Raw genomic sequence first — 14,505 nt, 5'->3', positions numbered from 1 at the left:
GAAAAAGTCTGTACAATAATGTCCTTGTGCATATTAATACTTCCAGCTTTCCTCTGTTTGTGATTTTTTATAAAATACAAAACTAGTTTTTAAAAGCCTCAAGAGTATAGCAATTGCTTAAACTGTAGACCAACCAAAGACTTTTGAGAAGTACTTTTGTCATCAGCATTCTTTAGAGTTGCTGGCACTGGTGGTAGTAAAAAGCAGAGGGCTTTTCTGATCAGTCTGGTTATTGCTTTTAAATTCTCTACAGACATTATATCCTTTTATCACCCACACCTGACGTGGGCAGCACTCACCACCTTGCTCTCAGTACACCAGCGGATCCTAACTTTCTCAGATTGTGTATCAGAATCCTCCGTCAAACGGTGGGACCCAGGACACGGGGCCAACTGAAGCCCTGGACCAGGAAGGCCTTTGGCACAGCATTAGGCTGCTGGGCTGGGCCATATTCTTATACACTGCACACAGAGCAAGACCCAGCCTGTCCACCACTCATTTCACCAGGGAAATAGTGTCCTTAAACATATCCTGCCTTTGCAGCTCTTACTCTACACGCCGTGTGACCTTGGGCCAGTCACAGGAGCTCCCTGGGAGCAGGTTCACCCCAACATCCAGGGTCTGTGTTGAGGCTCAGATGCTGTAGGTGGGAAAGCATTTTGCATGCTTGCGTGTGTGCTAAGTCCCTGCAGTCCTGTCCGACTCTTTGAGACCCCATGGACTGTAGCCCGCCAGGCTCCTCTGTCCATGTGATTCTTCAGGCAAGAATACTGGAGTGGGTTGCCATACCCTCCTCCAGGGGATCTTCCTGACCCAGGGATGGAACCTGCGTCTCCTGCCACTCCTGCTTTGCAGGCAGAGTCTTTACCACTGAGCTCCTGGGGAAGCCCAGGGAAGCATCTTACAAACCATGAAGCTCTGCAGAAGGAAGGGGATCTTGCCCTGGTCCTTCTGCCCACACCTTGATGTTGTAGCACAGGGGTTGCAGACGCGAGGCTCTGGGTGCATCTTGGCAGGTTTGTGACCGTGTGCTGTCCATCCCCCCCAGCTTTCCACGCGGCCAAGTGTGAGAAGTTGCAGCGGGAGAAGGCAGAGTTGGAGCGGCGCTGCGAGGCGGAGGTGCGGAACCTGGGCTGGCAGCAGGAGGCCGAGCTGCGGGACCTGGAGCGGCGGCTGCAGCTGCAGTTCGAGACCGAGGTGGCCCGACTCCAGGAGGAGCACCGCGCGCAGCTGCTGCGGATCGGGTGTCAGCACCAGGAGCAGGTGAGTCCACCTGGCCCGCCCTGCCCTGGGGAGCCACAGGCCGGAGGTGGAGGGGAGCTGGCCGCCTTAGCCCGGAGTCCTGCCACAGGTGAGCTCCCTGGTCCCCACCCTCCCTCCTCGGTTCTGTCCCCTGTCCCCTCTCCGTCATCCCCTCCAGCCACTCTGGCCTCCTCCCTTGTCCTCCCAGGCACACTCCCACCTCTGGGCTTTTCTGCTGGGCTGTGCCCACTGCCTGGTAAGCTTCCCTGGTGGCTCAGTCGATAAAGAGACTGCCTGCAATGCAAGAAGACTTGGGTTGGATCCCTGGGTCGGGAAGATTCCCTGGAGGAGGAAATGGCAACCCACTCCAGTATCCTTACCTGGAGAATTCCATGGACAGAGGAGCCTGGCGGGCTATAGTCCTTGGGGTTTCAAAGAGTTGGACATGACTGAACAACTAAGCCAACACACCAATGCCTGGAATGCTCTCCCTCTAGACATGCCATGGCTCCCTCTCTCCCTCCCTGGTAGCCTTTTCTCACTGAGGCCTTTCCTCACCCAGAGTTACAGCTCCTTCCCCCCACACACACACTCCTGTCCTCCCTGCTTTAGTTTTTTCTGGGCACTTATTACTACCTAATGTGTGATAAACTTGACTTTGTACCCTGTTGATCTTCTGCATAGCCCATGAGGGCAGTGGAAATAACAGACACACGTATATCTAGCACGTGCTGTGGGCCGCGCTCTACTCCCCGCTCTTTTCCTGGACTAACTCATTTAACCCCTATAGTGACCCTACCAGGGAGGGACCATTATTACCCCCATTTTACAGGTGAGAAAACTGAGACCCGGAGGTTAAATACCTTGCCAGAATTCATGCTCATGGAAGAGCCAGGGTTGGACCCAGTCTGAACCCAGGGTCCGTGCCCTCAAGCCCTGAACTAGGGTTTTCTGCTGGATTTACTCTCGAGTCTCTGGCTTGGCACTGCCTGCCTGCACAGGGTGGGCCTTCAGTGTGTATTTGCCTGATGAAACAAGGATTCTGCTCATTAACCTTAGCCTGGCAGTCTTCCCAGAGAGGGTCATTCATCCTAGAACAGCTGGGGAAGAATACCCAGGGAGCCAGTCAGTGTGAAAGTGGGTGGGAGCCAGGCATGCCTGTCCCCATAGCCGGCTGCAGGGTCCATTACTGCATTGGCACCAGGGTGAGGTGAGCCCGCTCTGCCTCCATGAAACTCATCTGCTTCTCCCTTCTCTCTTCTTCCTAAGTCCCTAAGGCTCTGATGCCCTAGTGCCCACCTTCTAATTGGTGTATTGTTGCCCGGAGTCTGCTTCACTATCCCTAAGATCAGCTGCACTCATGAAGAGTGCTCTTCACATCTCAGGCTAATGCCAAGTGGCCCTTCACAGCCATGAACATTTGGGCTGCATCCCCAGTAGGTATCCCTGACAGCGATGGTCCCCAGAGGCTTGACAATCATAGGGGAGAGATATTAGAGTAATAATAAGTACTGTTGTTGGAAAGAGCAGTCTCCAATTTGATAACACTTTCCTCTATTCAGCATCTCAGCATCTTCTGTTCAGCATCCTCTTCCTTTTAGAAGCTTGTGGAAACCAGACACACCTGCCTTTTTAAGGTGGTGTACTTAGAGGCCAGAAACAGATAGGTTACAGGTAAGGTTACCTGCTAGGCTAAGATTAGAAATGGAACCTGCAGCATCTGCCCTAAGTAGACATTCGCTCAGCTGCCGTCTGTAGTCTTACCTGCTTCTTGACTCCCTGATACGGGTCAGTCCTGGGGCAGATATCGGCTGTCCTGTGTCCTATATCCTGGGGTACTCAGGCCCAGTTTTATATGTATACCCATATTCACTGATTTTGGGTCCAAACTTTTGGTTGGTTGAGAAGATGTCAAGAGATGGGAGGAAGGGCAGGAAGGGGTCTCCCAGCAGGAAGAGGAGCCTCTGAATGAAGGCTCACATGGGGGTATCATGTGTCGGGAAACCACTGAGCCGGGGCCCCTGCTGAATGGAGCCCGTCCACCAGCCGAGGGACCCCAGGCAGAAGCTCACTAAGCTGGGCACGTGCTGGGGGGTGTGGTCTCACCTACCTCTAAGCTGAGACCATAGGCTTTAAAAGATTTTCATTTTGTTATTGTTTAGTTGCTAAGTTGTGTCTGATTCTTTGCAACCCCATGGACTGTAGCCCATCAGGCTCCTCTGTCCATGGGATTTCCTAGGCAAGAATACTGGAGTGGGTATTCTCCCTTCTCCAAGGGATTTTCCCAGCCCAGGGATCAAACCCAGGTCTCCTGCATTGGCAGGCAGATTTTTTACTTCTAAACCACCAGGGAACCTAAAGATTTCATACTGGGAGAGATTGGAGGCCCTGACTTTTCCACTTGAGAGTGAGTTACCTGAGCTACTTAGTTATATTTTTAAAGAGCTCTGTCTTATGAGGGCTCTGAGTTCTGTTCTTCTGGATCCTTTATGATAGCTAAAGTGGTTCATTCATTTATTCATTCACCTATGCGAAGAATAGTTGTGAATGCCCTCCATACACAAGGCCTCATGTTACTGCAAAAGATGCCAAGCTTTATAAAATGTGGACCTGCTTGCTCCATAGCCTCTGGTTATAGATCCGGGGAGTTTCTGAAGCACGTGCTCCAGAAAATGTAATACTGGGTGGGAGATACAGCTGCTCTGTTCAGGAACTGAGAGTTTGCTTCCAGCTGGGAAGATGCGGGAAAGCTGTGTGGTGGAGGTTTCATCTGCATGCTTTGCATTTGAGCAGACCTTTCCTCTAGAAACCCCTGGAGGAGGGCATGACCACCCACTCCAGTGTTCTTGCCTGGAGAATCCCATGGACAGAGCCTGGTGGGGCTATAGTTTATGTGGTTGCAAAGAGTCAGACACGGCTGAGCGATTTTCACTCGCTTCCTCTAGAAACCCATTGGTTTGGGGATGAGGCCAGGGATGGATGGTTTAAATCTGTGAATTATTCAGACCCTTGAGTCTGCTTCTGCAGCCGGATGTTGGCTGTTTACCTGGCCTTCAGCTTCTCTGGCAGGGAGCACGTGGCAACAAGGAAGAAGGCGAAATGCGCACCATTTCCAGGTAGAGGAGACGTCCGTGTGCTTGGTCCAGGACGGGACTCGGTGCCTGAGCACAGTGGGATCTGGAAGGAAGGTCTGTGGTTTCGGTGATGTGTGCAGACCCTCCACGAGCAGGTCTTCCCCTTGGGGTGGTCGAATTCGGCAATGCCCACACCTCCTGCCGCCTCTGTCCTTCTCGAGCCCTGAAACTCGAGTTCACTGACCCAGCCTCTCCCCGGTGCCCTAGTGTCCCGACCGTGCTGGGAGGCTGCTTCTGTTCCGACCTAGGAGGTTTTTTTTAAACTTACTTATTTTGCTTTTGTCGGCGCTGGGTCTTTGTTGCTTTGTGCAGGCCTTCTCTAATTGCCGAGCGCGGGGGCTAGTCCCCGCTGCAGCGTGCAGGCGTCTCACTGAGGCGGCTTCTCTCGCGGCAGAGCCCGGGCTCCAGGGCGTGGGCTCAGTAGTTGTGGCTCACGGGCTTTGTTGCTCCACGGCACGTGGGATCACCCTGGATCAGGGATGGAACCCGTGTCCCCTGCATCGGCAGGCAGATTCTTACCCCTGGACCACCAGGGGAGCCCCGGACACTGGATTTCCTGAGACTTTACTCCAGTCCTCCCTTGCTAAGGCAGGCTGACCTCTGATATCACCACAGGACCCCCCCCCAGGAAAATCCAGCTGTCCATTCACCGCAAGAGGCAGAGGCCATGTCTCTGGCCACACGTGGGAATCCCATGGGGGAGCTGCTGATGAAACACCCCTTCTGTCCGCACCTGGAATTGGAGTCGCCGAGTAGGGGTCCCCGGGGCCCAGAGCTGTAGGTGTCTGGTGTCAGGGGACGAACTGGGCCTCATTCTTTGCCCTGCAGCCTAGTTAGGGCACAAGCAGGGGCATGGCTTGGCCTATGCCTTTAAAGATACAGCGTGACTCTTATTTTAAAAGTCTGATTATAGAGGTGTTTCATCAAATTGGTGCTCATTCTGGAGCTCACGGTGCATTAACAGAAGCAAGATTGCCCGAGCTTCCCCATCTCAAAGCACACGAGGCAGAGTTTTCACTGTAAACACAGATGCTTTTCATTTTTGCTCCAAACGTACTCATGCACCAAGCCTGGTATTTAGTGATCTGACTTGTGACCTTTGACCCCTGCTTCCAAGACCTCTTGGTCTGGCCCTGAAGCCCCTCGCTCAGGGCCCCCTGATGTTCTGGATTCTGCATTTTGAGCAGAGACACCTTTTGAGAGGAGCCTAAGTGTTCATCCTCTGGGTTTACGTTTGCTTTGTCTCATATCCAGGATACACTTTCTGCCATTTCCTAAAGAAATGATCCTTTTAGACTCACTGGCGGCCACAGCATCCTCACACTTCATCACATGTACAGAGGCCGCTTTGGCGGTCATCTTGCGTCCTGACTCTGATTCGTCCCACACAGCAGGCACGCAGTCACCATCAGCAGAAACCACACTTTCTAATCAAAGAGAATGAGGTCCCAAGGGACCCTCCATCTTCCAGTGTGAGAGCCCCACCCGTCACAGCACGGGGCCTCCGGATGCTGAGACGTGGCCGAACAGGAAAGATGGGGGCCTCTGTGGACACCTGCCCACCCAGCGGGCGGCAAAGGCACCACCAGGCAGGGGATACAGTCAGCCAGGGAGCTCGGGCAGGGCTGGCCGTCAGCTCCAAGTTGGTACCAGAGATGCTGTAGCAGGAAGGCGGAGTCAGAGGGATAGTGAGTTGCCTTGGTATCTGGAAAGCGTTGTTTAGAGGGCCCTGGAGAGAAAAGACAGGGGCGGCCCCCTCTGTCTCATCAGATAGGAATACGTGTTATGGGTCGGGGGCAAATGGGAGTTTAATCTGGTTTTCTTTAATGAGAATGTGTAAAGCCATGCTTCTTCATTCTAAATGGAAGTCTTCTCTAAGTGAATTGGCGAAGCCTCCCCTAATTGCATTTTGCAAGTGGCTGGATGAAGTAAGCCCACAGATCTGTTTTTGACCGTCTAAGAGAAGAGGGTGGCTTCCCAGGCCTTTGCTTTGATAGGACTCAGCTAAACAGCAAGCAGCTGCGGAGACAGCCTGGTGCAGGGAGCAGCTTCTCTGTATGACTGGGACTACTTGCTGGGCATGGGGACAGATCTCTCTGTGGCAGCTCAGAACTCTGTGCTCCGGGACGAGGAATGAGGCTGGTCCAGCAGTGGGTATTTATTTTGGGCGTGGGTGGCTGGGCAGAGAATTCCTCAGGGTTCTAAAAGGAAAAAAATGAAGCTTCACCCAGCATAAGTTTGCTGTGGCACGTAATGATTCAGCACTTCTGTCTCTTTCTTGGTGTTCCCAGGTGACTCAGCAGTAAAGAATCTGCGTGCCAATGCAGGAGACACAGATTTGAGCCCTGGGTTGGGAAGATGCCCTGGAGGAGGAAATGGCAATCCACTGCAGTATTCTTACCTGGAAAATTCCAAGGACAGAGGAGCCTGGCGGGGCTGCAGTCCATGGACTCACAAACGAGTCGGACACGACTAAGCGACTAACATGATGCAAAAAAAAAAAAAAAAAACGGACCTTGTGTGTTCCTTGGGTCCACTTATCTGACCCTTTTCCAATGCCTGCCAACCTGGAGGTCTTCTCAGGCTGAGCACTCAGACAGGCTACTGCTCCATGTTCTGGAAAGAAGCCAGGAGCCATGGAGGAGAAGCTATGGGGATTGAAACTGGGACCAGAAAGAGGAAGGCCAAGAGTGCACGGCCCCTTCCTCATAGAGGAAACGGCCTTGAAAAACCATCCACAGGTCTAGAAACCCAAATCACACAAGAGGAAGGACCACGGTGCCCTAATTTTGGCTCACTGGCTCTCACTGTTAGTCTCTCAGTCATGTCCAATTATTTGCGACCCCATGGGCTGTAGCCCGCCATGCTCCTCTGTCCATGAAATTCTCCAGGCAAGAATACTGAAGTGGGTTTTGCCGTGCCCTTCTCCAGGGGATCATCCTGACCCAGGGATCGAACCTGGGTATCCTACATTGCAGGCAGATTCTTTACCATCTGAGCCACCAGGGAAGCCCCGGCTCTCACTGGTTTCCTTCAGAACATTCTGGGCTCTCCTCTTGTTGCATATGGAGAAATTAGGGAATCAGTATTGCCTTCCTAGAAGCCCCTCTGAGAGGCTGTAATAGATAGATCATGCCCTTACATCATCCTTAATATACTGGGTGTGGCATTTCATCACCACTGAATCAGAGACCTGCCTCCAGCAAGCCAGAAGGGCATGCGTTTACCCACCACCCTCGCCAGTCAGGGCAGACCCACCACCAGGACACAAGGTATTCTTCTGGAACATAGGCCTGGCATCCATCTCTCTTTTCTGGAGCCACCCACAGCAATTTGGGTCAGAACCCAATAAATCAGAATCATTCCAAGCACCAGTGAAAGATTTTTCTTTATACTGAGCTGAGTAAGACACCTCCTAACAATGTGTGGGCACTTGTTTTTTATGGACAGCGTGCTCTGGGCTTATGGGACATCATCAGTGGAGCATAAAGGAAAGCTAGTTCCTTTTTTTTTTAAGCCAGTGATTTATTTTTCCAAGAGACTGAAAGACTTTGGACAACAAATCCATTAAAAACCTTCATATAAACAGGATTTGGACAATTAAATACTGTGGCGATCAGCCTTTCTGCTGAGTGGATTCATAGCTCTGAGCCTCAAGTAAAATATTATTTAATCAAGAGTGACCAGTAAATAAAAGTGAATCATCGCATACCAAGTCCATTTTCATGTCATAATGCAGATTTCCTATCACTTGTCAGATTCACTGTTGGTTTTGCCAATCTGTTTTAGTGGATGAAGGTCTCAATTACCATAGGAGAGAGAAGCCGGGCAAACCTCCCCAAGCAATGACAAGTCCAGAATGGGAACCAGTCCTGTTTTAAAATACGATAGTCCTTTGCATTCCCTTTACAAGTGGGCTTCCTTTCTTGTGAAAAGCTCTTCCTCCTAACAAATCAAAGATCAGCCTGTGAATGACCCCCTGAGAAATGAAACCCTCTGAGAAGTGGCTGGACAGTGCTCTGAACTGCCCCCCACAACAGCTTCGGGGTCTGGGCACATGTCCTTCCAATGCCAGGTTCTGACACATGAGTATACCACAAAATGAACGTAGTGGTTTGTAACTAGCATTTTGAAAAATATAAAGTTACAAAGGATGAAAATTTTAAAGCCAGGTTATTGCAGGTAGGAAAGGAAAGTGCCGATCCATGAAATTTAGTTTCACACATGCACCCATGTACGTGTGTGTGTGTGTGTGTGTGTGTGTGTGTAACAATGTAGAATGGTGCTTTTACAACGGGTCACCAATGGAGAACTTGGAAAAACATTGTTCTGGTTTGCTGTCATAGGGAGAGGTCACCTTATGCAATGATTCCTGTAAGTCATACACTTGAAGTTAAAATAATACCCCAACAACAAATGGAGAAGGAAATGGCAACCCACTCCAATATTCTTGCCTGGAGAATCCCATGGACAGAGGAGCCTGGCAGGCTATAGTCCACGGGGTTGCAAGAGTCAGACACGACCGAGGGGCTAAACCACCACCACCAACAAAAATAACAAAAACAGTAAAGGTGGTAGGTGCGTGGTGGACGGGCGGTGGCGGTGGCTGCGGAGGTCAGGAGGGGAAAACAAAGCATCCTGGGCTGGCTGCTTTCCCAGGATTAAGTTCCTGGAGATGCATCTTCAGCCAGAGAAAGAGCAGCTTCTCGGGGGCAGCTCCCACAGCCTGGGCAGGGGAGGTCCACTCCGCCATCGGCGGGGAGCACGTTCATGGCTGAGGAGCAGGGGTGGTGAGCACACATCTACCCGCTTGCTTGGGGCTGGTGAGCAGGCTGTTGGGCGCTGGTTGCTGGTCTTGCAGGGGAGGCAGTGGCCGGGCATTTGAGAGCCTCATCCATGGAGTCAGGCAGCCTCAGGCTCTGCCACTTACTAGCCCTTGGGCAAAACGCTTCAGACCTCTCTAAGCCTCAGTTTCCTCATCTGGAAAATGGAGATGAAAATATTGACTTTATTGCTGTGAGGGTTGAGTGGAGGATCAGGCAGCTGGATACGTGTTGGTTCCCTCCAGCTACCTTGCCTGCTGTAGCTCCCACCTGCCGCTGGGGGGCAGGACGGACCATCTGGTGGGGGAGGACCCTCTTCTCTTCCTTATTACCTGGTGGAGGGCTTGGTGGAAGGGGCAGGAATGGAGGCGGGAGTGAGAAAATGGTCCTGAGGAGGCCCAGGGCAGTGAGGAGGTGGCTTAGGCGGCCCCCCACCTCCAGCCGGGAGCTGCTTCCTCCTGCGTGAACAGCAGACCTGCCGCAGTGACCTCCCCGTAACATTCCCCCACCCACCCACCCCCGGCTCCAGGGTTCCCACGTCACCACCAGACCCTGTCTTCTGCCTCAGTGAAGTCTGGAGAGGGCAGCTATCACCTCAGCAGAGTGTCCCTCCCTAGACGTCCGAGCCACGGACCCTTCCCCTCATTCAAGTCCCCCTCTGTCCTCCAGGCAGTGGGGCGTCGCAGCCTCGGGCCCCAGCTCTCCAAGTAACCAGAGCTGTGATCTCCTGCAGGTGGAGGACATCACCGCCAGCCATGAGGCTGCGCTCCTAGAGATGGAGAACAGCCACACGCTCACCCTCGCGATCCTGCAAGATGACCACGAGCACAAGGTCCAAGGTAGCTGACCTTGGGGGGGGTGTGTGTGTGGCCAGCGGGGCCGGGTGTGTGCACCCACTTCTCCCGCTGCAGACACAAGGGGCCTCCCTTCACCTCCCCCTCCTCTATCCTTTCTCCCTTCCTCTTCATCCTAGTATGTCCTTTGTGTTGCTTCTTGTGTTAAGAAAACACCAAAATCCAGGGCCTGAGTAACTTATTTCCTCTGAAGCTGATCCTCTCAACCCTGAAGTCTAGACTCCCCAAGGAGCCATGGTCCTACCCCATGGTGTGGGGCAGCTGGTCTGGGGTACAGCCTCAACTTGTTAAAGCTCAGGTGAGCGAGTAAGTGAAGTCGCTCAGTCGTGTCCGACTCTGCGACCCCATGGACTGTAGCCTACCAAGCCCCTCCCTCCATGGGATTCTCCAGGCAAGAGTACTGGAGTGGGTTGCCATTTCCTTCTCCAGGGGATCATCCCGACCCAGGGATCAAACCCAGGTCTCCCACGCCAACAGGGAAACCCGAAGGTGATTCCAATGGGCGGCCAAGCTTGAGAACCACCATTTTCAAGTAGGTGTAGAAATCCTGGGCTTTGTCTTGTGTGGTGGCCTTGCAATGGTCAGGACCACTCCAGCCTCTGATGAGGCCTGGCTGACTACACTGGGCACTCAGACCACATTCACCATGGGCAGAAGTGGACTCTCGGGATCTTGCTTTTTTACATTTTTTTTGTAACTTCGAATTGTCTTTGGGTACCTAGGATTTTATTGGGTTGGCCAGAAAGTTCCTTTGGGTATTTCCTTACAACGTCACAGAAAAACCCAAACCAGCTTTTTTGGCCAACCCAATAAGTCGGTCATTAACAACAGTAACAGTGTTTAGTAAGTAGAGCTGAGATTTTTGACTCTGTGAAAGAAGGTTTTTACACATTCACATGCGTATACATTCAGTTCAGTTCATTTCAGTTCAGTTGCTCAGTCGTGTCTGACTCTTTGCGACCCCATGAATCGCAGCACGCCAGGCCTCCCTGTCCATCACCAACTCCCGGAGTTCACTCAAACTCACGTCCATCGAGTTGGTGATGCCATCCAGCCATCTCATCCTCTGTCGTCCCCTTCTCCTCCTGCCCCCAATCCCTCCCAGCATCAGGGTCTTTTCCAATGAGTCAACTCTTCACATGAGGTGGCCAAAGTACTGGAGTTTCAGCTTTAGCATCAGTCGTTCCAAAGAAATCCCAGGGCTGATCTCCTTCAGAATGGACTGGTTGGATCTCCTTGCAGTCCAAGGGACTCTCAAGAGTCTTCTCCAACACCACAGTTCAAAAGCATCAATTCCTTGGCGCTCAGCTTTCTTCACAGTCCAACTCTCACATCCATACATGACCACTGGAAAAACCATAGCCTTGACTAGATGGACCTTTGTTGGCAAAGTAATGTCTCTGCTTTTGAATATACTATCTAGGTTGGTCATAACTTTCCTTCCAAGGAGTAAGCGTCTTTTAATTTCATGGCTGCAGTCACCATCTGCAGTGATTTTGGAGCCCAGAAAAATACAGTTTAACGCTGTTTCCACTGTTTCCCCATCTATTTCCCATAAAGTGATGGGACCAGATGCCATGATCTTTGTTTTCTGAATGTTGAGCTTTAAGCCAACTTTTTCAGTCTCCTCTTTCACTTTCATCAAGGGGCTTTTTAGTTCCTCTTCACTTTCTGCCATAAGGGTGGTATCATCTGCATATCTAAGGTTATTGATATTTCTCCCAGCAATCTTGATTCCATCTTGTGCTTCTTCCAGCCCAGCCTTTCTCATGATGTACTCTGCATAGAAGTTAAATAAGCAGGGTGACAATATACAGCCTTGACGTACTCCTTTTCCTATTTGGAACCAGTCGGTTGTTCCATGTCCAGTTCTAACTGTTGCTTCCTGACCTGCATATAGGTTTCTCAAGAGGCAGGTCAGGTGGTCTGGTTATCCCCTCTCTTTCAGAATTTTCCACAGTTTATTGTGATCCACGCAGTCAAAGGCTTTGGCATAGTCAATAAAGCAGAAATAGATGTTTTTCTGGAACTCTCTTGCTTTTTCAATGATCCAGTGGATGTTGGCAATTTAATCTCTGGTTCCTCTGGCTTTTCTAAAACCAGCTTGAACATTTGGAAGTTCACGGTTCACGTATCGCTGAAGCCTGGCTTGGAGAATTGTGAGCATTACTTTACTAGCGTGTGAGATGAGTGCAGTTGTGCAGTAGTTTGAGCATTCTTTGGCATTGCCTTTCTTTGGAATTGGAATGAAAACATTACTATCTGTAGTAGTGCATTTTTTAATATAAATTTATTTATTTTAATTGGAGGCTAATTACTTTACAATATTGTATTGGTTTTGCCATACATCAACATGAATCTGCCACAGGGGGACACGTGTTCCCAATCCTGAACCCCCCTCCCACCTCTCTCCCCATACCATCCCTCTGGGTCATTCCAGTGCACCAGCCCTGAGCTTCCGGTATCCTGCATCGAACCTGGACTGGTGATTTGTCTCATTTATGATATTATACATTTTCAATGCCATTCTCCCAAATCATCCCACCCTTGCCCTCTCCCACAGAGTCCAAAAGACTCTTCTGTACATCTGTGTCTCTTTTGCTGTCTTGCATACAGGGTTATCATTACCATCTTTCTAAATTCCATATATATGCATTAGTATACTGTATTGGTGTTTTTCTTTCTGGCTTACTTCACTCTGTATAATAGGCTCCAGTTTCATCCACCTCATTAGAACTGATTCAAATGTATTCTTTTTAATGGCTGAGTAATACGCCATTGTGTATACGTACCACTGCTTTCTTATCCATTCATCTGCTGATGGACATCTAGGTTGCTTCCATGTCCTGGCTATTATAAACAGTGCTGTGATGAACATTGGGGTACATGTGTCTCTTTCCCTTCTGGTTTCCTCAGTGTGTATGCCCAGCAGTGGGATTGCTGGATCATAAGGCAGTTCTATTTCCAGTTTTTTAAGGAATCTCCACACTGTTCTCCATAGTGGCTGTACTAGTTTGCATTCCCACCAACAGTGTAAGAGGGTTCCCTTTTCTCCACACCCTCTCCAGCATTTATTGCTTGTAGACTTTTGGATTGTAGCCATTCTGACTGGCGTGAAATGGTACCTCATTGTGGTTTTGATTTGCATTTCTCTGATGAGTGATGTTGAGCATCTTTTCATGCATTTGTTAGCCATCTGTATGTCTTCTTTGGAGAAATGTCTATTTAGTTCTTTGGCCCATTTTTTGATTGGGTCATTTATTTTTCTGGAATTGAGCTGCAGGAGTTTCTTGTTTATTTTTGAGATTAATTTTTTGTCAATTTCTTCATTTGCTATTATTTTCTCCCATTCTGAAGGCTGTCTTTTCACCTTGCTTATAGTTTCCTTTGTTGTGCAGAAGCTTTTAATTTTAATTAGGTCCCATTTGTTTATTTTTGCTTTTATTTCCAGTATTCTGGGAGGTGGGTCATAGAGGATCCTGCTGTGATTTATGTCGGAGAGTGTTTTGTCTATGTTCTCCTCTAGGAGTTTTATAGTTTCTGGTCTTTTGTTTAGATCTTTAATCCATTTTGAGTTTATTTTTGTCTATGGTGTTAGAAAGTGTTTTACATTACTACAGATAGTAAGCATATACATTACTATCTGTAATTTTTTTTTTCAATTTTCCCTCTCCTTTTTTTCTCTCTCCAGTCAGCTGGTTGCTAAATTAGATGGAAAATAATTAATGTAAGAATAGATTAATACATTTTTTAATGCCAGAATTTTTTAATGTGTAATTTTTGTAGTTGCAAAGGCCTCTGTTAGCAATATAAAACCAAAATATAGTAATAAAAAGGCTGATACATTCAACTAAATAAAAATTGTTATAAAAATATAAACAACTTCAAAAGGCAAACTACAATTAGAAAATATTTTCTGCATCTATACAGCAAAGGACAAATTCTCTTAATATATCAGTTCAGTTGCTCAGTCATGTCCAACTCTGCGACCCCATGGACTGTAGCACGCCAGGCCTCCCTGTCCATCACCAGCTCCCGGAGTTCACTCAAACTCATGTCCATTGAGTCAGTGATGCCATCCAGCCATCTCATCCTCTGTCGTCCCCTTCTCCTCCCTCCTTCAATCTTTCCCAGCATCAGGGTCTTTTCAAATGAGTCAGTTCTTCACATCAGGTGGCCAAATGGGAGCGGGAGTCAGGATGGGGAACACATGTACACCCATAGCTGATTCATGTCAATGTATGGCAAAACCCACTACAATATTGTAAAGTAATTAGCCTCCAATTAAAATTAATTAATTAATTAAAAAAAAATTAAAGATGCTTGCTTCTTGGAAGAAAAGTTATGACCAACCTAAACAGCATATTAAAAAGCAGAGACATTACTTTGCCAACAAAGGTCCGTCTAGTCAAGGCTATGGTTTTTCCTGTGGTCATGTATGGATGTGAGAGT

General features: G+C 49.3%; 1 protein-coding gene across 4 annotated transcripts in view; it reads left to right on the top strand.

Moving 5' to 3' along the window:
* Nucleotides 1-14,505, top strand: part of MTUS2 (microtubule associated scaffold protein 2) — a 388,969-nt gene that overhangs the window by 360,363 nt on the left and 14,101 nt on the right. For all 4 annotated transcript variants that reach the window (XM_061434861.1, XM_061434859.1, XM_061434858.1 and 1 more), the window contains 2 exons: nt 1,049-1,263; nt 9,933-10,038. In XM_061434861.1, coding sequence (XP_061290845.1) covers nt 1,049-1,263; nt 9,933-10,038 — 321 coding nt within the window. The remainder of the gene's footprint in view (nt 1-1,048; nt 1,264-9,932; nt 10,039-14,505) is intronic.

This window comes from Bos javanicus, chromosome 12, assembly GCF_032452875.1.
Source record: "Bos javanicus breed banteng chromosome 12, ARS-OSU_banteng_1.0, whole genome shotgun sequence".
NCBI lineage: Eukaryota > Metazoa > Chordata > Mammalia > Artiodactyla > Bovidae > Bos > Bos javanicus.
The sequence above is the reverse complement of the archived record's forward strand: the minus strand, read 5'-3'. Positions and strand labels throughout refer to the sequence as shown.